General features: G+C 42.1%; 1 protein-coding gene across 1 annotated transcript in view; it reads right to left on the bottom strand.

Moving 5' to 3' along the window:
* LOC120056143 (hippocampus abundant transcript 1 protein-like) overlaps positions 1-20,390 on the bottom strand; it is a 63,077-nt gene extending 42,687 nt beyond the window's left edge. The window contains exons 1-6 of the mRNA XM_039004346.1: positions 20,186-20,390; positions 13,138-13,233; positions 5,275-5,337; positions 4,740-4,867; positions 2,946-3,060; positions 1,789-2,007 (exon numbers count right to left, since the gene is read on the bottom strand). Of these exons, the coding sequence (XP_038860274.1) occupies positions 1,789-2,007; positions 2,946-3,060; positions 4,740-4,867; positions 5,275-5,337; positions 13,138-13,233; positions 20,186-20,269 (705 nt within the window). The 5' untranslated portion in view covers positions 20,270-20,390. The remainder of the gene's footprint in view (positions 1-1,788; positions 2,008-2,945; positions 3,061-4,739; positions 4,868-5,274; positions 5,338-13,137; positions 13,234-20,185) is intronic.
* Positions 20,391-24,191: the final 3,801 nt, after the last annotated feature.

The following is a 24,191-nucleotide window of genomic DNA, read 5'->3' as shown; positions in this document are numbered from 1 at the left end:
CAGGAAGCTGAAAGTAAACACATTTACTCACTGGAGTATGCTGTTACAGAATCCTGAGTTTTAAGTCTGTATGTTAAAAATTGACTGATTTACATAGGGCTGAATGCACTATTTCTCTCAAACTGCAGGTTGGGTATTGCAAACACTTTTAGGGTGATTTTAACCACTTCCGGTTGCTCCAGGAAGCTTAGAATCGACACAGGTAGACCTCATGGTGGCCTGATGGACTGTCATCAAAGACAGGTTCATAAGACATTCATAACCCACATAGGCTTCAGGTTGAATTTAGAGGTGCAGTCAATGCATTCCAATGGGGAGACATGTCATTGTAAACTGTTTGATGTAAACACCTTCTTTTAACTGTCAAGGGTTAATGCCACAAGGTCAAGGTTAGGCTTGCACAGATCGGGAGGACCTTAAGAACATTCCTGAGGTCAAATTGTGCTTCTAACCTTAACGGTTCTCTCTCTGTCTCCCAAAAGCAAATAAAATTGACATTGAGGTCAAAGGGTCATTCGTGTCCGTCTTCTTGTAACGGTCGCTGCGCTCAGACCGAGCGAGCTACGGTCAAGCGGGGCATCTCGTTGAACTCGGCACGGCCTGGAGATAATAGTAATGCCATTGCAGGCTTTGTGTGTCTTTAAGCACCGTACTTTTTCACTCCATCCTTCCTTTTTGTGTGTGTGTGTTTGTGTGAGAGAGCTTTTCTTTGACATCTGTTGGGAAAAATGACTGATTACAGTTCATGAGGGTTGTCTAATCACACAAGTGAAGTTTTGAAAAGATCTGACCTTATTACCCTTCAAACCTGACCCTATGGCACCATTTTAAGGTACTTCCAGTTGACATAGGAAGCTGAAAGTGGACACATACCCTCCTCGGGGTAGGCTCTTATATAATATTGAGTTTTAAGTCTTTATGTTAAGAACTGACTTATTTAAAGAGGGTTAAATGAGTGTGTTTTATTTCATAAAATCACATAAAATCACAGGATTCTCGCAGAGCTTCGAGACTCACTTTAAAAATGTTCGTCTGAACACACTGCAACTGGATCTGTGAATTTTTTGAAAAAAAAAATCCTCTTTGTGAACATCACCAAACGGTCAATGTACGATTTCTCTTAAATTACGATAGATAAATGGCTGGTTCTTTTTTTCCTGACACCGTATGCTTATGTACTTTGACATGAAGCGGTCAAATTAGCACCCTACTTGCGTTTTAACCCTTTAATCCCAGAAAAATGACCATAACTCAAAAAGCGCCGAGGTCTCGACGCCATCTCGTTCGGGGCCAACTGCCCATTACTCCAAACCTACGCTCGCCGAGTTTCGTCTTCGAAATATTTTCAGTTTAGGAGAAAAGGCCGCGCTCGTTTGCCACGTGCGCTTGCAATATGATTTATTTTCCCCCTTGTGGGAATTTTCGAGAATGCGGAAAAAAGTCAAAAATGTGTCATTTTTATAAAACGGAAACCGAAAGTCCGAGACGTTTTTTTTGGGTGACTTCCTGAAAGAGCTCTCCGCCGCCCCCGGCCCGACGCCGTCCGCGATTTTCTGCGACGTCGCCGGACGTCAGGTAAGGGACCGTACATTTGCAATGGGACTTTCTTCACCGACCATACGGCTCCCGTCTCAGATGTCCCTTATGTATGTAATTTTTGGGGGTATCTGGACTTTACTATTAATATTTGACAACTTTTACTGTACTACATTCCTAATGAAAATTATGTGAAGGGGAAGGGGTCAGCCTGCTCCTAGGAGGTAGTATACTATATAGTATAGTACTCACAGCGAAGGGGTCAGCCTGCTCCCAGGAGATGGGTGCTCCCCAGGAGGCTGGTCTCATCTTCTCAGGCAACGACTCGGGGACAACCACCAGGATGAAAATGATGTCCAGCAGGGCGATGGCCGTAGCCAGGATCACTACCAGGGTGTCACCGTACGTCTCCGACAGGTACGCTCCAATGGCCGGGCTCGTCACTAGGCTGGCTGCAAAGGTAGCGGACACCTGAAGGGTGGGGGGGGGGGGGGGGAGAGAGAATGGTAGAGGGGAGGACAGGAGAAGAGGGAGAACTGAGAAGGAGAACTGGAGTCATTCTTAAATCAGGAGTGTATATTATTCAAAAGTTTGGGGTCACCTAGAAACGTCCTTGTTTTTTAAAGAAAAGCAAAAGAAATTGTCCATTAAAATAACATCAATTGATCAGAAATACAGTGCAGACATTGTTAATGTTGTAAATGGCTATTGTAGCTGGAAACAGCAGATTTTTTTATGGAATATCTAAATAGGCGTATAGAGGCTCATTATCAGCAACCATCACTCCTGTGTTCCAATGGCATATCGTGTTAGCTAATCCAAGTTTATCATTTTGAAAATGCCAAATGATCATTAGAAAACCCTTTTGCAATTAAGTTAGCACAGCTGAAAACTGTTGTCCTGATTAAAGAAGCAATAAAAAAAAAACTGGCCTTCTATATACTAGTTGAGTATCTGGAGCATCAGCATTTGTGGGTTCGATTACAAGCTCAGAATGGCTAGAAACAAAGAACTTTCTTCTGAAACTCGTCAGTCTATTCTTGTTCAGAGAAATGAAGGCTATTCCATGCAAGAAATTACCAAGAAACTGAAGATCTCATACAACGCTGTGTACTACTCCCTTAAGAGAACAGCGCAAACTGGCTCTAACCAGAATAGAAAGAGTGGGAGGCCCCGGTGCACAACTGAGCAAGAGGACAAGTACATTAGAGTGTCAAGTTTGAGAAACAGACGGCTCACAAGTCCTCAACTGTCAGCTTCATTAAATAGACCCCACAAAACACCAGTCTCAACGCCAACAGTGAAGAGGCGACTCCGGGATGCTGGCCTTCTAGTCGCATATATATAAAACAGCAAAAATAACACTGATAGGATGTCCATCTAGGTTGTTATTTAGTTTCCCTCCTCACCAATCCGTAGGCTGTGCTCCTCTCGTGTTCTGCCGTGATGTCCGCCACATACGCAAAGATCACAGAGAAGGTGACGGCAAACACACCAGACATGGAAATGACTGCAAAGTACCACCTGAAGAGAGGACGGGAAGGAGGTGATTGGAGGGAGGAGAAGAGATGAGTCAGGTGATATGTTAGCAAGTCTGTATTGCTCTATTGTGACTGTGGATACCACTACAGTGGAGGTCCTGTTGAACCACATGGAAGCGACCGATACGGGGGCAGCGATACGGGGGCAGCGATACGGGGGCAGTTGCTTAATCTACTCTTGAACTTAAAGCTGCAATATGTAACTTCTTGGATGACCCGACCCAATGCACATAGAAGTGTGTGTTATAGATCTGTCAGTCACATTGAAAGCAAGTCTAAGAAGTGGTAGATCTGGTCTATGTGCGCTGTTTCTATGCTTCCCGTTCACGCGTCTTTTACTTTCGGTTTTGTACACCAGCTTCAAACGGGTGAAAATACAGTTGTTTTGGTTATGAAAATGTATTTCACAGCGGTTTTGGATGGTACAATGATTCTCTACACCAGGGGTACTCAACTCTTATCCTATGAGGTCCGGAGGCTGCTGGTTCTGTTCTACCTGATAATTAACTGCACACACACACCTGGTGTCCCAGGTCTAAATCAGTTCCTAATTAGAGGGAAACAATGAACAAAAATGCAGTGGAACTGGCTTCGATGTCCAGAGTTGAGTTTGAAGGCCCTATACTATAACGTAAACTCACTCACTTTTGTACATCGCCTTGGTCTGTACAATTGACGTTATTTTAGCGCCCCAAAAACGTAATACTTCCAGATCAACTGTAATGTCAATACCATTGTAAAGCATAATTTCTCCAACAGAATCAATTACATGACCCGCACGCTGCCCGTTTCTACATGATTCAAGAAGGCAATGAGCCCCGTCGGGTCTTTGTACAAATGGCGGGTGGGGAAGCGAAACTAATGCGTGATAGTGAGAAGGAGAGATGTCGTGTGGGAAAATGGCTTTTTTTCACTCGATCTGTCCAACTTCTCACCTTATCGCCTCTAAAATGTAAATAAAACACTATAAAGAGTTTATATAATGTGTGATTACATACCTATTTGAAGGTTTGTGTCGAATTTGAGTCAGGTTTTTAGGGCGGTGCTAAAGTGATCTTAGAAGAAGTAAACAGCGGCTTTGAGAATGATGATCGCATGCAAGGATGACACAAAAAATGACTAGGTATCCCCCCCTTACCCCAGTCACTGTCCATTTCTTGTTTTTAAAGGATGAGAGAAGTGCTACACCTGGTGGAGAGAGATTGTAAGACAGAAATAGTTGCTTTATGCGTGCTGTACGTTACGACATGACACGCCACGATGTAACGGAGGGTCAGTTCTCTACCTTTCTCCAATATTATAGAGCCATTACCATGTCGATCAACGCTTGAATAGAAACGTAGTTCACACCCCAGATTTTGAAGTCAACACAGTCGCTACAGTCCCATTCGTTTTCTTTGTAGCCTCGTTTGAATGTTGCGGTTGCACACATTTGTACGGAATGGGGTGAGTTTACGTTACTTGCTTGTCACAAACTGAAATTAGAACTATTAGAATTGTAGCAACCAGGAAATGGCGGCGCGATTTCTGCATAGTGCATCTTTAAAACACCTTTATGTCTCTACACACTTGAAGTTAACCATGCTTAAAAAAATTAAATATTCATCTGGCTCTGCACAATCACAGCCCATAGTGATGTAGTGTGTGTGCGCGTGTTCTCACCATGGGCTGATCTTCATGAGGGGGATGGGGGCGCAGGTGAAGAAGACCGTTAGCAGCAGGAAGGACTTCCTACCCCATACATCTGATAGCGCACCAATCAGAGGAGCACTCAGGAACGACAGAATACCCTAGGGGAGAGAGGGAGAGGAATGAGACCGTGGTGATCTGGGCACTGAAATAATGAGTAACAGTTAACTAACATGGACAATCCTTCACACGTACTGTTTGTGGCTCTAGTCCAGTAGTCCATCCTTTCCCATGATACAACCTACTATACTAGGCATACACACTCCCACCTTCCAACATCTACACAGACACACCTAACTTGAGGTTAACAACATCTACACAGATAACCTGAGGTTAACATCATTGAAACACTCCACTACACAGTCAACAAGAGATTAACAGCATCTACACACCCAACTACATAAACAACCGGAGATTAAAATGGAACATGGTGAGTTTACCTAACGAGTGTCCTAGCTACAGGCTAGACTGCAACAGGCTAGGCCGCTGTAAACTGTCGTTATCTTACCTTGACACCGTGAATAAGCCCATTCATCAGGAATGTGTGTTGAGGGAATGTTTGATGTAAGACCTGGGAAACAAACACAGATAACACCTCAACTGTTGTGTCCACACAGTAGCCTACAGTAAGATAACCCACACAGTACCGTGTTAACACTTCAGTGTTAGTCAAACTAAAGCAGAGGAAAGTACTCATGCATTCACTTTCACAATATCGATTTTTTTTTTTTTTAAAGAGACAAAACAAAAATAACTGTTGTGTCTGTATTAGTACAGGGTAACAGACTTATGACCTAAGGTGACTGGTCTTCACAACAGTAACTCTCCCCCCCCCAAAACAGAATGCCCTTTGACACTGCTGATGGTTACTTTGAAGATAAATGTACTTTACTACGACATGTGGCCATCTTAAGATGAATGCACAAACTGTAAATCGCTATGGATAAAGAGTCTGCTAAATGACAACTATTTAAAAAATTTAACTTAGGTCAACAGTTAGTCAAACTACAGCACAGGAAAATACGCATTACACAATATCCACTTCATTATTTGATCGTGACCTTTCTGCATCGAAGATAACAAATAGTTAGGTCACAGAAACTAAAAACGGAGGTAGAAAGGTCGAAGGGGACTCCAGCACACTGTGTAAAGTTAGCTATCTTTTAAAGTACAACGTTTTGTTTCATTGTTAACTGAAGGGAGGTCTAAGGAAGGTCACCGAAACACACTGAGGCAAGCAGGCACATTGTATCATTTCCCTCGAATGCACAGAGGTCAGAAGTCAGGCATGGCAGTCCAAATACATGGGCTAAATCAATGCCATGCAGTTAAAAAAAATTCTATAGTATTTGAGATGGGGGGGGGCACAGCTTGAGAACAAGTGAGGGAGGGGTCATTGACACCAGTAGGAACATGACCCTGTGCATATTGAGTCAGACAGGACGGATTGCATCCTAAATGGTACCACCCTATTCCCTACGAGCCCTGGTCAAAAAGTAGTGTGCTATATAGGGAATAATGTTCCCTTTCTGACACAGCCAGGGTCTGAGTATTGGTTAGGAGGACATGGACTCAATACAAACCTTGAGAAGAAAGATTAAGGCCGTGACCTCGGTGAGTCCCTTCAAAATAAAAGTCCCGCAATGAAGATGGTAAAACATTTAATTAGGAGGAAATCCTAGGAAATGGGTTTAACAATATATTTTAAAAAAGGAAAAAAAGTTTAGCCTTCATATAATATCATAGAAGTGTTTACAACATTAAGAGTAACGATTACTAGATTGTTATTTGCATTTACTGTTACCATAACAATAATCGTATTATAATAATCAACTTGAGAAAACATTTAATTCCCATTGTTATTTTGTGGCCCTTAAAAAGGAGTGGCCAATCAGCTTAAAATGCAGAAATTGCTGATCAACAGTAAAACAGAAGTTTCAAATAATACGCAAGATCCTCTTCATCGCATTGGTAGAGAGTCGACGCACTGGGCACAAACAGGTTGAATCATTGATTATTTGTAATAAAAAAAATGTATGACTTTGAAATGTGATAATGCGATGATACTAACCTACAGCAACATGATCTCACTAGGACCCTGCCTCAATATTTAAATGTATTAGACGTACCAAAATGCTTGACCTGATGCATATCGTGGTACGCAAGGTTGGCCTTGGGCTCATTTAAAATGTGTAAAGTCTGCAGCCTGCTCATCATCATTAACGTAATGTAGCCATTAAACAGGTGCCAGATCTACTGATCACATTGATTCGCTTAATAAGGCAATGTCCGCACCCCTGCCAAAATCGAATTAGCATAATACAAAAATCCCCTTTAAAAAAAAATCCGAAAGGTGACAGTTACAGCGGTGTTTGTCAGTCCATGAGACATCCCGAAAACCGGTCTTCTCACAAAATAGTCTGTAGCGGCCGAACAGTTTGGCCAAAAAACTATTTTGACCCCTCTATGAAAAGATGACTCACATACACGATGGTGTTCTCCATTCCACAAGTGTCTTGGGACTCGTCTGAAGTCGGTACAGCTGATCTGCCAACTTCTGTCTGTAGCGTCCAAACAGTTTGGGTTACACACTGATATGACCTGTGTGACTCTCCCGAACATGTCGGATGTTTTGCTCTGATGCCAACATGCCTCACCTGAAGGTCCCTCGGTACCAGTTTAAAACATTTATGGAACTTTACAGTGCATTCGGAAAGTATTCAGACCCCTTAACCTTTTCCACATTGAGGGGAAAAAGGCTGTACCGTAACAAATCTACACACCATACCCCATAATGATGAAGCGAAAACAGGTGATTTTTTGTTTCTCATGGTCTGCGAGTCTTCAGGTACCCTTTGGCAAACAAAGCGGGCTGTTGTGTGCCTTTTACTGAGGAGTGGCTTCCGTCTGGTCACTCTACCATAAAGACCTGATTGGTGGAGTGCTGCAGAGATGGTTGTCCTTCTGGAACTTTCTCCCATCTCCACAGAGGAACTCTCAAGCTCTGTCAGAGTGACCATCGGATTCATGGTCACCTCCCTGACCAAGGCCCTTCTCCCCTGATTGCTCAGTTTGGCCGGGCGGCCAGCTCCAGAAAGTGTCTTGGTGGTTCTCAACTTCTTCCATGTAAGAATGATGGAGGCCACTGTGTTCTTGGGGACCTTCAATGCTGCAGAAATGTTTTGGTACCCTTCCCCAGATCTGTGCCTCGACACAATCCTGTCTCGGAACTCTACAGACAATTCCTTCGACCTCATGGCTTGCTTTTTGCTCTGAGAGTACCAGTCAAAAGTTTGGACACACCTACTCATTCAATGGTTTTGCTTTATTTTTTACAATCTAGAATAATAGTGAAGACATCAAAACTATGAAACAACACATATGGAATTATGTAAGCCAAAAAAAGTGTTAAATCAAAATATATCTTATATTTGAGATTCTTCAAAGCAGGCACCCTTTGCCTTGACAGCTTTGCACATTTGGCATTCTCTCAACCAGGTTCTTGAGTCACCTGGAATGCATTTCAATTAACAGGTGTGCCTTGTTAAAAGTTAATTTGTGGAATTTCTTTCCTTAATGTGTTTGAGTCAATCAGTTGTGCTGTGACAAGTTAGGGGTGGTATACAGAATGTTTTTTTAACCAAATAGAGCTAAGTCCATATTATTGCAAGAACTGCTCAAATAAGCAAAAAGAAAAGACAGTCCATCATTAAGACCAAGGTCAGTCAATCGGGAAAATTAATAACTTTGAAAGTTTCTTCATGTCCAGTCGCAAAAACCATCAAGCTCTATGATGAAACTGGCTCTCATGAGGACCGCTACAGGAAAGGAAGACGCAGAGTTACCTCGCTCTACTGCAGAGGATAAGTTCATTAGAGTTAATTGCGCCTCGGACTGCAGTCCAAATAAAGGCTTCACAGAGTTCAAGTAACAGACACATCAACTGTTCAGAGGAGACTGCGTGAATCAGGCCTTCATGGTTGAATTGCTGCAAAGAAACCACTACTAAAGGACACCAATAAGAAGAGACTTGCTTGGGCCAGGAAACATGAGTAATGGACACTACACCAGTGGAAATCTGTCCTTTGGTCTGATGAGTCCAAATTTGACATTTTTTTTCCCAACCGCCATGTCTTCGTGAGATGCAGAGTAGGTGAACGAATGACCTCCGCATGTATGGTTTCCACCGTGAAGCATGGAGGTGGTGGTGTGATGGTGCTTTGCTGGCGACACTGTCAGTGATTTATTTAAAATTCAAGACGCACACTTAACCAGCATGGCTACCACAGCATTCTGCAACGATATAACATCCCATCTGGTTTGCGCTTAGTACGACTATCATTTTGTTTTTCAACAGGACAATGACCCAACACACCTCCGGGCTGTGTAAGGGCTATTTGACCAAGAAGGAGAGTGATGGAGTGCTGCATCAGATCACCTAGCCTCCACAATCACCCGACCTCAACCCAATTTGGGGCGGCAGGTAGCCTAGTGGTTAGCGCCTTGGGCCAGTAACTAAAAGGTTGCTGGATCGAATCCCCGAGCTGACAAGGTAAAAATCTGCCGTTCTGCCCCTGAACAAGACTGTCATTGTAAATAGGAATTTGTTCTTAACTTGCCTAGCTAAATAAAGGTTACATTTTTTAAAAATTTTGATGGTTTGGGATGAGTTGGACTGCAGAGTGAAGGAAAAGCAGCCAACAAGTTCTCAGCATATGTTGGGATCTCCTTCAAGACTGTTGGAAAAGCATTCCAGGTGAAGCTGGTTGAGAGAATGCCAAGCGTGTGCAAAGCTGTCATCAAGGCAAAGGGTGTTTACTTTGAAGAATACATTTGATTTGTTTAACACTTGTCCAATAACAAAAAGTTAAACACTTGTTTTCCTATTACGTTGCAAAACGTTTTGCTACCTTGTGCCGTAATGAACATCTGTGACTGTCAATATTGTAGCTCAAAGATTGTTTGTGGTTATCATTTGTTTGGTTGGGGAGAAAAGTAACTAGAGCCATAGTAAACGTGTATATAGTTTGTCTGATATTACTTCTTTCATTAGTTCTTCCATTGAGGGGAGTCGTGTTAATATCTGCCTGAATCTAGGCCCCGTCCCAAATGGCACCCTATTCCCTATTGTGAGAGAAAAATTACATCTTTACCTGATTTGATATTAAACATTTAACAATTAATACTTAACTAATAGTAAGACATTTCTGTCCTACTAGTGTCTGTGTTTTTATGGTCTCCACTCTAGTTCCCTGCAGCCAATCTGGGCGTATGGTCACCAGAGATGGCTTGAGCTGACAAATGAGTTAAAGACTGCATTACATAGCTATCCCTAGTAAAACACATTATTGTCTATGTTAACTCGAAGTGACACAACGACAAGGTTCCAGTTTAAAGTTTTCTATACCGTATGAACACAGTACAAGGTAGCCATCGCACACCAGGCTAGGTCCATTAACAGCAAGACTTCCCGCGAAGGCGCACTCTTGCCTGGGTGATAGACCCGTAATAACAGAAATATAGGGATACTTAAAACATGAACTTAACAGCTAAGGAGTAGAACAATCCCTGCTTGTGTCAAAATCATCCTTGCATCTGGGAGACTAATCCAGGGTGGGGTTAAGGCAACAACCCACGTGCAGATAATGACAGGATGAACCCAGCGTGGCTTATGATGCTCCTTGGTGTGCATGGGAGGGGTTGAACCAACCACGAGTGAGTATTGTTAGTGTCAGCTATATATAGTACTCTGCATTTGTGTAAAGGTAAAGTTACTCGGGCCAACACTCAAGGGTGAGGGGGTCGACCAGCCTCATTATTGCAATAATTAAATAAAGATGATTGTTTGAAGAAATGACAGTCTCTCACTTGATTAGAATATTCCACGACACTATATAGTGCACTACTTTTGACCAGAGCCCTATTGGCCCTTCTCAAAAGTAGTGCACTATATAGGGAATAGGGTGCCATTTGGGACTCAGCCATATAACAACCTTGCACTGAACTTCTCCCCCCCCTCGCTTTCTGATAAGCCCTTTCAAAAGTGAAAGGGACCTAGTTCAAATAATACACTGTTTGATGTCCCTTTACATATTCAGTCCATTAGTTCCTACCGACACAGAGCCTCTCATCCACACAACAGGCTGCGTCATCAGGCTCACTCAACATTTCATTATCAATTCAATTATTCATAGCCGTTAGTGCAGCTGTTTGTTGGGAAATGTCACTCCCTGGTTGGGCTTAGGAAAGAATTAGGAATGGGTGGGAGGTATGAATGCAACATAAAACAGTCATTATGAATGCTATATACAATCCGGTCCTTTTGGGGGACGAGGGCTCTTATCATTTTGGTCATTCAGCAGACACTCTTATCCAGAGCGATTTATGAGCTTGTTGTGCTCAGTGGTGGTGTGTAACGGGGCTGGCTCAGTGGTTAGTGGAACATGGCTGGCCAGACACCTATAGAGAGCTGAGACTGATGAGAAACATCATAATGTCAGGGTTTTTCCTGAATCAAAATGGGGCTTAGGTGGTGGGCGTGGCGGGGGTATGGCCAACGGTGCGATCGCCGACTTGACATTTTAGAGACCGACCTGGCCACAGTGACAATTTAGCGGTTTTAAAGCAAATTTCCAGCAATTCTACACATCTTTCCATCGCTTATGCTATTTGAGTGACACAAACGTTAAAACAAAATCAAATGGGGCCATGACCAAAATACTTTTGGAATGAATAATTTGGGGAATTTTAGATTCTCTGACTGTCAAGCTTATATTTTGGTAAATTGTTAGTTCTTAAAGAATATCTTATTGAAATATATATTTATATCCATTATCTCTTCTACATACTTTATATCTGGTTTGAGATGTGTAAGTTGGGGGGGCATAGGCGGCCCGAAACACTTAGGCGGCAGGCCAAATGGTTTTCTGCATAGAAAAGTCCCTGAATGTAATGCTTTGCATCAGGTGGTTCATCATGATCAATCACACCTTATTGTTACGCTTTAACAAGGACCTTGAGTTAGATTTTTCTTCTTCTCCCAGACAGGTAATGTGGTCAGGACAAACTCAGGGCGCGAGGCGTACTGCATGCTTTGACCTCCGGTGTGATGGCCATTTGGGCTAGCGTGGGCATGTGTTGTTGAAGCTTGTTTTGCATACAGTAGCAAGGTGGGTTGTAGATTACTGTGATCATGGGCAGGGTAGCCAATGACCATGCATTGTATATCCCAGCTGTATGTATCCCTAAGTAACCACTAACCGTGGGTTTAATAGTTGAGAGGAGCAGTTGGGCTCAGGTGTGAGTCACACCTGAGACCAGGTGGTGGTTTACTCATGTGATAATGACCGAGAAGCCGGTGTTTAGAGGATATATTGGCATGAGTGTCGTTAGGCCCAAGACGTCATAGCTTTAGCCGGTGGTAAATTTGTGGAACAGACACAGGTGTTCCTGTTCCCTACTGTACGTAGACCAATATAAGCTAGAGAACAGCTGGTGGTGGTGGTTACCGTGGAAATGGGTTGTATCACGACTGTATGTAATGTAGTCCTAGGTAGGCTCCATAGTTGAGGGGAGCAGGTGGACACAGCTGTGTGGTGGTTTACCTACTTACAGTTTCTACTGGGGGGATGGGCGTGGTGAGCTCAGCTGTGAGCAGTCCTATGTGACCTACTCCTATGCTCTACAGTACGCATCACTGAATAAGCCCTATGGGTCCTGGGAAACAGTAGTGCACTCTAGGGACGTGACCGTGGGCTCAGGGGGTTAACCTACCGTTAGCATGGGCGTGGTGAGCAGGTGGTCTCAGGGGTTTGATGGGGGGGGTTAACCTACCGTCAGCATGGGCGTGGTGAGCAGGTGGTCTCAGGGGTTTGATGGGGGGGGGGGGGTTAACCTACCATTAGCATGGGCATGGTGAGCAGGTGGTCTCAGGGGTTTGATGGGGGGGTTAACCTACCGTTAGCATGGGCGTGGTGAGCAGGTGGTCTCAGGGGTTTGATGGGGGGGTTAACCTACCGTTAGCATGGGCGTGGTGAGCAGGTGGTCTCAGGGGTTTGATGGGGGGGGTTAACCTACCGTCAGCATGGGCGTGGTGAGCAGGTGGTCTCAGGGGTTTGATGGGGGGGGGGGTTAACCTACCGTTAGCATGGGCATGGTGAGCAGGTGGTCTCAGGGGTTTGATGGGGGGGTTAACCTACCGTTAGCATGGGCGTGGTGAGCAGGTGGTCTCAGGGGTTTGATGGGGGGGGGTTAACCTACAGTCAGCATGGGCTTAGTGAGCAGGTGGTCTCAGGGGTTTGATGGGGGGGTTAACCTACCATCAGCATGGTAAGCAGGTGTCTCAGGGGTTTGATGGGGGGGGTTAACCTACCGTTAGCATGGGTGTGGTAAGAAGCCCCCAGGCAAAGAACTCCAGGAAGATCACCACCACAGCATGATAGACGCTGGGCTCACCCATCCCCTGGGGCTACAGCATGGAGAGATAGAGAGGAGAAACAGAAAAAAGAGAGATAAGAGAAAAGGAGGGAGGGGGGAGAGAGGAGAAAATAAGAAAAAAAAAAAGCAGATTAGCTGACAGGCATACAATTCCAAAATACTGACTGCACAACCACAAAACTTTAATTTAAAATAGCCAACGGACAACAATCTTTTCAAAAGTAGTGTGAGCAGTGTGAGTTTACATCCACCAAACTGCAACAGGTGCTGAGTATAGTGAGTGGGACTGCCCTTCTAACCCCAAGTGTCCACGAACATGTTCACTTCTGTTCATGAATTTAAAAGGGAAAAGACTGGTGAAATATGATGGAACTCCCTACCCATGCTAACACCAATCCAATCCTTTTACATGCGTGGGGAGGAACGCAGAAGCGTGTACTTCCCCAGAGATGGAAGAGGGAACATGGGAGTCTTGACAGAGAGGTGGGAAAGCCGCGTTTGCTGTAAAAGTAGGGCTGGGTGTGTTCGTTCTAGACCACAAATCATGCAATGCAATGTCAAGGATGGCTAGTTTCATTCTGACTGCCATCGCCTAGATCAAGCTAGTCTGCAGGTAACCAAGACCATGTCAAAGGCTATTTGAAATCCAAAGTATTATTGTTGAGAACATATGGTTCTCGTGAGATCTCATTGGCTCAAGACTATAGCCAACATAAAGAAGTGGTATCTCCCTCTCAATTCTAGTACCTACCCAAACCATGTTCCAAAGGACCACATTACTCAATCAAGATCATTGACCTTTTGGTTATTATTGAAGCCTGAATTGAAGGGACAAAACTCAAGCAAACTCATACTCGTATTTCAGCCAGCTAGGTAACGTTTTGTTTGGAGTAGTGTGAACTGACAAAGTCATTAACTTTTTAGGGATAGGGGGCAGCATTTTCACTTTGGATGAATAGCGTGCCCAGAGTGAACTGCCTCCTACTCTGTCCCAGATGCTAATATATGCATATTATTATTACTATTGGATAGAAAACACTGAAGTTTCTAAAACTGTTTGAATGATGTCTGTGAGTATAACAGAACTCATATGGCAGGCAAAACCTGAGAAAGAATTCCCACTTCCTGTTTGGATTTTGAGGCTGGTCGATTTTCAACTCATCGCCTATTGAAATCCCAGTGGGATATGGATCTGTTTGCACTTCCTACGGCTTCCACTAGACGTCAACAGTCTGTAGAATGTTGAATGAAGCTTCTACTGTGATGTTGAGCCGGATGGGAGCTGTTTGAGTCAGTGGTCTGGCAGAGCGCCAGGTCTTGGTCATGCACATTCCACATGATATCGACTTGCGTTCCATTACTTCTATAGACACAAAGGAATTCTCCGGTTGGAACGTTATTGAATATTTATGATAACAACATCTTAAAGATTGATTCTATACTTAGTTTGACACGTTTATTCGACCTGTAATATAACTTTTTGAAGTTTGCCCGAAGTTCGCCTGGACCTGCACAAGCGTTTGGATATGTGTACTACTTGGACATAAATAAATGGACATTATCGAACAAAACAACAATTTATTGTGGAACTAGGATTCCTGGGAGTGCATTCTGATGAAGATCATCAAAGGTAAGGGAATATTTATAATGTAATTTCGTATTTCTGTTGACTCCAACATGGCGGAGATATATTGTTTCTATCTGAGCGGCGTCTCAGATTATTGCAAGGTTTGCTTTTTTCGTAAAGTTTTTTTGAAATCTGACACAGCGGTTGCATTAACTTCTTCTGGCTGCAAGCCCGAGGCCGGCCACAATATGACAACAGCCACTTCAAGTGCAGGGCGCGAAATTCAAAATATATTTTTTAGAAATATTTAACTTTCACACATTAACAAGTCCAATACAGCAAATGAAAGGTACACATCTTGTGAATCCAGCCAACATGTCCGATTTTTAAAATGTTTTACAGCGAAAACAGCACGTATATTTATGTTAGCTCACCACCAAATACAAAAAAGGACGGACATTTTTCACAGCACAGGTAGCATGCACAAAGCCAACCTAACTAACCAAGAACCAACCAAACTAACCAACAAACAACTTCATCCGATGACAGTCTTATAACATGTTATTCAATAAATCTATGTTTTGTTCGAAAAATGTGCATATTTCAGGTATAAATCATAGTTTACATTGCAGCTACAATCAGAAATTGCACCGAAAGCAGACAGAATAATTACAGACACCAACGTCAAATACCTAAATACTCATCATAAAACATTTCTGAAAAATACAGTGTACAGCAAATGAAAGACAGGCATCTTGTGATTCCAGACAATATTTCCGATTTATTAAGTGTTTTACAGCGAAAACACAATATAGCGTTATATTAGCTTACCACAATAGCCAGAAACACAAGCCATTTCCCAGCAGCAAAAGTTAGCGATCGTAACAAACCAGCAAAAGATATATAATTTTTGACTAACCTTGATATGCTTCATCAGATGACAGTCCTATAACATCAGGTTATACATACACTTATGTTTTGTTCGAGAATGTGCATATTTAGAGCTGAAATCAGTGGTTATACATTGTGCTAACGTAGCTACTTTTTCCCACAACGTCCAGATATTTTTCTGACACTTTCTGACACATATTCTGACCAAATAGCTATTCATAAACATAACTAAAAAATACATGTTGTATAGGAAATGATAGATACACTAGTTCTTAATGCAATCGCCGTGTTAGAATTCTAAAAATAACTTCATTACGACATAAGGCTTACGTTATGGCGAGCGAGTGCCCAAAACCTGGGCGCAAAACTAATAGTACACAGTTCGACAGATATATGAAATAGCATCATAAAATGGGTCCTACTTTTGCTGATCTTCCATCAGAATGTTGTACAAGATGTCCTTTGTCAAGAACAATCGTTGTTTGGATTTAGAACGTCCTTTTTCCCTCTTGAATTAGCAAGCGCACTAGCCAAGTGGCGCAAAGCTCTCCTTCCTGGACAAAGGCACACAACGCAACACGCCTAACCTCCCGAATAAATTTCAATAGTCTAATAAAACTATATTGAAAAAACATACTTTACGATGATATTGTCACATGTATCAAATAAAATCAAAGCCGGAGATAGTAGTCGCCTATAACGAAAGCTTTTCAGAAGGCAATTCCAGGTCCAACCTCGCGCTTTCCAGAAAACAGGAAATGGGTGACACGTCATTCCAAGAGGATTTTTTCCATCTCAGACCAAGATAAACACTCAATTTCTTCTCTCACTGCCTCTTGACATCCAGGGGAAGGTGTATGACGTGCATGTATACTAATACGTATCATGCCCATTTATAGGCAGGACCTAGAAGAGAGCATCGATTTCAGATTTTCCACTTCCTGGTCAGGAAGTTTGTGCCAAATGAGTTCTGTTTTACTCACAGATATAATTCAAACGGTTTTAGAAACTAGCGTGTTTTCTATCAAATAGTAATAATAATATGCATATTGTACGAGCAAGAATTGAGTACGAGGCCGTTTGAAATGGGCACCTTTTATCTGGCTACTCAATACTGCCCCTGCAGCCCAAACAGGTTAAGAACAAGTGTATCTTTAATTCTATGTAAAACATGTATCTTTCATCAACGTTTATGATGAGTATTTCTGTTATTTGATGTGACTCTCTGCAATTTCTCCGGATATTTTGGAGGCATTTCTGAACATGGTGCCAATGTAAACAGATTTTTGGATATAAATATGCACATTATCGAACAAAACATACATGTATAGTGTAACATGATGTCCTATGAGTGTCATCTGATGAAGATCATTAAAGGTTAGTGATTAATTTTATCTCTATTTCTGCTTTTTGTGACTCCTATCTTTGGCTGGGAAAATGGCTGTGTGTTTTTTGGACTTGGCGGTGATCTAACATAATCATATGTGTTTTCGCTGTAAAGCATTTTATTTGTTTTAAATCGGACATGATGGGTAGATTAACAAGATGTTTATCTTTCATTTGCTGTATTGGACTTGTTAATGTGTGAAAGTTACATGTTTCTAAAAAATATTTTTGAATTTCCCGCGCTGCCTTTTCAGCGGAATGTTGTCGAGGGGTTCTGCTAGCGGAACGTGTGTCCTAGAAAGGTTAACTGACAACAATTCATGAAGTTTGATACAGTCCTTTCAGATGACATTTACAAATCATGCATTTTATAGCCATCACATCCCTACAGACACTGTATCAACCTCATGCTTCAGCTAGCTACCTAGGAAAGCAACACATCCAACCAGTGAGTGAGTATGTATGTAGGGATGCACGATATATAAAAATATATATATAAAAATAATTCGGTAAACATATCGGAATCGGACGAATTTAGCTAAAAATGCAAACATCGGTATCGGCCCGATGTCTAGTTTAACGCCGATGTGCAAAACCGATGTCAAAGCTGACGTGCATACCTACACTACCATTCAAAAGTTGTGTCACTTAGAAATGTCCTTGTTTCTGAAAGTAAAGCAAAAAAATGTTGTCCATTAAAATATCAAATTGATCAGAAATACAGTGTAGACATGGTTAATGTTGTAAATGTCTATTGTAGCTGGAAACGGCTGATTGTACACCTATGTAGATATTCCATAAACAGAGGCCCATTATCAGCAACCATCACTCCTGTGTTCCAAAGGCACGTTGTGTTAGCTAATCCAAGTTCATCATTTTAAAAGGCTAATTGATCATTAGAAAACCCTTTTGCAATTATGTTAGCACAGCTGAAAACTGTTGTTCTAATTAAGAAGCAATAAAACTGTCCTTCTTTAGACTAGTTGAGTATCTTTGTGGAGCATCAGCATTTGATTACAGGCTCAAAATGGCCAGAAGCAAAGGACTTTTCTGAAACTCATCAGTCTATTCTTGTTCTGAGAAATGAAGGCTATTCCATGCGAGAAATTGCCAAGAAACTGAAGATCTCGTACAACGCTGTGTACTACTCCTTTCATACAACAGTGCAAACTGGCTCTAACCAGAATAGAAAGAGGAGTGGGAGGCCCCGGTGAACAACTGAACAAGAGGACAAGTACATTAGAATGTCTCAAATAGCAGCTTCATTAAATAGTACCCGCAAAACACCAGTCTCAACGTCAACAGTGAAGAGGCGACTCCGGGATGCTGGCCTTCTAGGCAGAGTTGCAAAGAAAAAGACATCTCAGACTGGCCAATAAAAAGGAAAGATTAAGATGGGCAAAAAAGAACACCGACACTGGACAGAGGAGCATCCCGGAGTCGCCTCTTCACTGTTGACGTTGAGACTGTCATCAAGGCAAAGGGTGGCTACTTTTGAAGAATCTAAAAAAGATATTTTGATTTGTTTAACAGTTTTTTGGTTGCTACGTGATTCCATATGTGTTATTTCATAGTTTTGAGGTCTTCACTATTATTCTAGAATGTAGAAAATAGTAAACAAAGAAAAATCCTGGAATGAGCAGGTGTCCAAACTTTTGACTGGTACCACACACACACACTAGATGACTGACAGGGCTCGTTGTTTTGAAGCCACCGCACCTCCATCTTGGCTCTCCCCCACCATTGTGTTAAAGCCACCATGCCTCCATCTTGGCTCTCCCCCACCACTGTAAAAACTATTTTGGAAGCTATAGAATTGCATTGATTGATTGATTGATTTTTTTGTGGTTGCTGCCATGTTTATTCTTTTACAGACACCTTAATGCATCGTTTTCAATTATATTATGTGAGCTAAACATAAAAAAAGGAATGGAAAATTCAATACCCTACAACATTGCACAGTTTGGTCTTGATCGGATTTAGCTTCAGAGAAACTGCGCAATGAGTGCAGAGAAAAAAATAATACCTCATGCAATTCAAATAACTGAACGATGGTGAAGTAGTTAAAAAAACAACTAATTGAAATACAATAGAATTCCATTCATTCCAATGGAGGACTACTCCTCTAGGGAGTGCCAACATGGCCGACCTATTGCTTCAAAGCCTCTCATTGGCCTATACACAGCATTAGCGATCCAATGTTTATCTACACAGAGTGTACAAACATTAGGAACACCTGCTCCTTCAACGACAGACAGACCAGGTGAAAGCTATGATCCCTTATTAAATCCACTTCAATCCGTATAGATGAAGGGGAAACCGGTTAAATAATGATTTTTAAGCCATGAGACATGGATTGTGTATCATTCAGAGGGTGAATGGGCAACACAAAATATTTAAGTGCCTTAGAACGGGAAGTAGCAGGTGCCAGGCACACCGGTCTGTGTGTCAAGAACAGCAACGCTGCTGTTTTTTTTCCACGCTCAACAGTTTCCTGTGTGCATCAATAATGGTCCACCACCCAAAGGACATCCGGCAAACTTGTCAACTTGGGAAACATTCGAGTCAACATGGGCAGCATCCCTGTGGAACGCTTTCGACACCTTGTAGTCCATGCCCCGACTAATTGAGACTGTTCTGAGGGCAAAAGGGTGTGCAACTCAATATTATTAAGGTGTTCCTAATGTTTTCTACACCATTGCAAACAACTGACACCGAGTTAAACGTGTTCGATTTGCTTTGTTTGAATACTACAGTAGCTTGACTAGCCATCACATACACTTGAGGCAAAATTTTAATCTAAAAGCTAAAAAACATCTTACGTCAAACAACACCAAACAAACTCGGATGACGCGTGGCTCAAAGCTAACAGCTGACTTAACTCGCTGTGTCTTGTTTCCTTTAACAGTAACGTTACAACTTGTACCACCTAGCAAACATTAGCTCACGTTAGCTAGCCAACAGCTGCTAGTTTGACATGAGACACTAGTGAGCTGACATGTTAAACTGCCCAGCCCGAAAACTGGTAGCTAAACTTGATAAAACAAGCAAAATAAAATATCATGCAAAACATGTCAATGTACATAGCTACCAGGCTAACGAAGAAAAATAGCAAAATATGTTAGCTAACGTTACTCACACTGCCTCCATCTTTTATAATAATTTTCTTAGCCAGAAGAACGCTGCGGTTCAGCCGCTTTTTCTTCTTCTTTTCTCCCGTCATTGTTAACTTATGTCCATTCTTGATGTCAGAGGGGTAACTTCAGTAATAAGCTCTGGAAAATGATCAATATTTGCCTTCGCCTTCTCTGGCTACATAGCAAGTGATTACCCAATGCACATATCCCCACCTCATTTTGATCCATCTTCCTGTGTAAAAAACAAACCGCCCCTCCGGCACGAGACTTAGCCCTGATTGGCAGGCACTAAGGAGGCGGAAAAGGAACCTCTGGATTTGATAGGTTCAGTAAAAAGTTTGTACTATCGAACACAAAATGTATTTTGTCGACATCATCTGTACATTTTGCCAGAACAGAGGAACATCCTTTCAGTACAGTAACACATGCTCTGATATAATTAATTGGAGGCGGCATGTGATCATCTGTCCCTTTTCACCATACAAAAAAAAACAAGTAGTCTACAGTTACCTTTTCACCTCGTCTTCGTGTATTGGTTGTTTGGCACATTGACATGTCCATCAAATATGTAAGTGAAAACCCAACATGCAACAATTGCATTGAGTTTACGGGGTTACAGTTCGAGGAAATCAGTCAGTTGAAATACATTCATTAGGCCCTAATCGATGGATTTCAAATGACTGGGAATACAGATGTGCATCTGTTGGTCACAGATACCTTAATTAACAAAAGTGGGCCTCAGGATCTCAAGATGGTATTTTTGTGCATTCAAATTGCCATCATTGTTGTCTGTAGCTTATGCCTGCCCATACCATAACCCTACCGCCACCGTGGGGCACTCTGTTCACAACGTTGACATCAGCAAACCGCTCACCCACAGACACCATACACGAGGCCGGTTGGACGTACTGCCAAATTCTCTAAAATGACGTATGCAGTTTATGGTAGAGAAATGAACATTAAATTCTCTGGCAACAGCTCTGGCGGACATTCCTGCAGTCAGTATGCCAATTGCACGCTCCCTCAAAACTTGAGACATTGTGGCATTGTGTCGTGTTACAAAACCGCACATTTCAGGGGCCTTTTATTGTCCCCAGCACAAGGTGCACCTGTGTAATAAGCATGCTGTTTAAATCAGCTTCTGGATATGCCACACCTGCCAGGTGGATGGATTATCTTGGCAAAGGAGAAATGCTCACTAACAGGGATGTAAACAAATTGTGCACAAAATTAGAGAGAAATAAGCTTTTTGTGCGTATGGAAAATTTCTGGGATCTTTAAGTTTCAGCTCATGAAACATGGCACCAACACTTTACATGTTGCGTTTATATTTTTTGTTGTGCCGAGGAGTATTTCTGTCTGAAATAAAGCCCTTTTGTGTGGAAAAACTCATACTGATTGGCTGGGTCTGGCTCTACAGTGGGTGGGCCTATGGCTTCCCATGCCCACCCATGGCTGCACCCCTGCCCAGTCATGGGAAATCCACACATTAGGGCCTAATGTATTTATTTCAATTGACTGATTTTCTTATAACTCAGTAAAATCTTAGAAATTGTTGCGTTTACATTTTTGTTCAGTATAATTCGGAATTACCCCATTCATAATACACAGACATGATAAACTGGATGAATTTGTGATACTTGATAAAGTAATGTACAAAATTACTGATGTGAGCAGGCAGTCAGTCAATCTATGATGAGGGAGAGAGAAGGTACATTATCTTAAAGGTAGACTCAGCGATATGAAGTAGATGAAGGTGAATGCACCAATTTGTAAGTCGCTCTGGATAAGAGCGTCTGCTAAATGACTTAAATGTAAATGTAAATGTAATGCTCAAAGTAAATAGTATTGTCGGTCAATTTACGCAACAACTAAGAGTGTTGAAGTGAGGCTAAACTTCTCCGCTGTTTTGGTCCCGTACGCTTCACATTGTAACTCTGTGAAGCAAACTCATGCAGATTCTGTCTTAGAGCAAAGTCTTGCATCTCACTCATCGCAATCTCTTCAGTGCTGCTCGTGTCTACATCATTTAGCTGAGTCAACATTTAATTGTCATGTTTTTTTGTGGGGGATGCTTGTGAAAATGTAAAAATATGTCAATAAATATATTGTAAAAAAAAAAAAGGAGGACCAAGGTGAAAATATCCATTTCAATTTCACAGAAAACAGAAAAACACAAATATGCTGATAACCTTAAAACAGTCTTGACTGTATTGTTTTCATTTTAGGTTAATTATCAATAAAATAGAACATTTATTTCACAAAGTACCAAACTAGGTGGCATAGAAGTAGTCCATTGCAAACAAGGAGCCTGTATTATGGATTTAAAATATTTGGTCCTCGTTATACAGGTGCGACACAGGTGAGACATCAGGTGAGACATCCAAAATACTCTGATTTACAATAACATGAGATTGTACATGGTTAAAATCAAAGGTGCATTGGTACAACAGACTGCACTGTGTCTTGTGTAATTCCATTATGACAGTATTAGAGAACCACAGATGCCTTCTTAAGAGAATCTCAACGTCAACAGCAGCATCGTGGACTACAGGAGGAGGGCCAAGCACGCCCCCCCTTCACACAGACTGGGATGTAGTGGAGCAGATCGAGAGCTTCATGTTCCCTAGTGTTCATGTCACTAAGGACCTATCATGGTTCAAACACACCAAGACAGCCGTGAAGAGGGCACGACAACACCTATTCCCTCCTCAGGAGAAAAGATTTGGCATGGGTCCTTAGATTCTCAAAAGGTTCTACAGCTGCACCATCGAGAGCATTCTGACTGGTTGCATAACCGCTTGGTATGGCATCAGAGGGTAGTTGTACGGCCCAGTGCATCACTGGGACTGAGCTTCCTGCCATCCAGGACCTCTATACCAGGCAGTGTCAAAAGGAAGATCAGTTGGTAGAGCACGGCACTTGCCAGGGTTGTGCGTGCGATTCCCACAGTGGACCAGTACGAACAAATATAAAAATGTATGCACTCACTACTGTAAGTCGCTCTGAATAAGAGCATCTGTTAAATGACTAAAATGTAAAAATGTAAGTGACAGACTGTTCTCTCTGCTACCGCATGGCAAGCGGTACCGTAGCGCCAAGTCTAGGACCAAAAGGCTCCTTGAGAGCTTCTACCCCCAAGCCATAAGACTGCTGAACAGTTAATAAAATGGCCACCCGGACTGCCATCTCTTATTTATTCAAATCTTTTTGCACCGACTCTCTTGCACAGGCTCGATGTACCCTCACTGGACTCTAGCCACACACACTACACAACAAGTCCAACACACACACACATACATACATTCACACGCTTCACATACGCTGCTGCTACTTTGTTTATTATCTATGCATAGTCACTTTACCCCTACCTACATGTACAGTACCAGTCAAACGTTTGGACACACCTACTCATTCAAGGGGTTTTTCTTACTATTTTCTACATTGTAGAATAATAGTGAAGACATCAAAACTATGAAATAACACATGGCATCATGTAGTAATCCCCCAAAAAGTGTTAAACAAATCAAAATATATTTTATATTTGAGAGTCTTCAAAGTAGCCACCCTTTGCCTTGGACAGCTTTGCACGCTCTTGGCATTCTCTCAACCAGCTTCATGAGGTAGTCACCTGGAATGCATTTCAATTAAAAGGTGTGCCTTGTTAAAAGTTAATTTGCGGAATTTCTTTCCTTCTTAATGCATTTGAGCCAATCAGTTGTGTTGTGACAAGATAGGGGTGGTATACAGAAGATAGCCCTATTTGGTAAAAGACCAAGTCCGTATTATGGCATGAACAGCTCAAATAAGCAAAGAGAAACGACAGTCCATCATTACTGTAAGACAAGGTCAGTCAGTCAATGTGGAACATTTCAATAACTTTAAAAGTTTCTTCAAGTGCAGTCGCAAAAACCATCAAGCGCTATGATGAAACTGGCTCACATGAGGACTGCCACAGGACAGGAAGACCCAGAGTTACCTCTGCTGCAGAGGATAAGTTCATTAGAG

The sequence above is a fragment of the Salvelinus namaycush genome, chromosome 11 (genome assembly GCF_016432855.1).
Source record: "Salvelinus namaycush isolate Seneca chromosome 11, SaNama_1.0, whole genome shotgun sequence".
NCBI lineage: Eukaryota > Metazoa > Chordata > Actinopteri > Salmoniformes > Salmonidae > Salvelinus > Salvelinus namaycush.
Note: the sequence above shows the minus strand (reverse complement) of the source record. Positions and strands in the feature narration are given on the sequence as shown.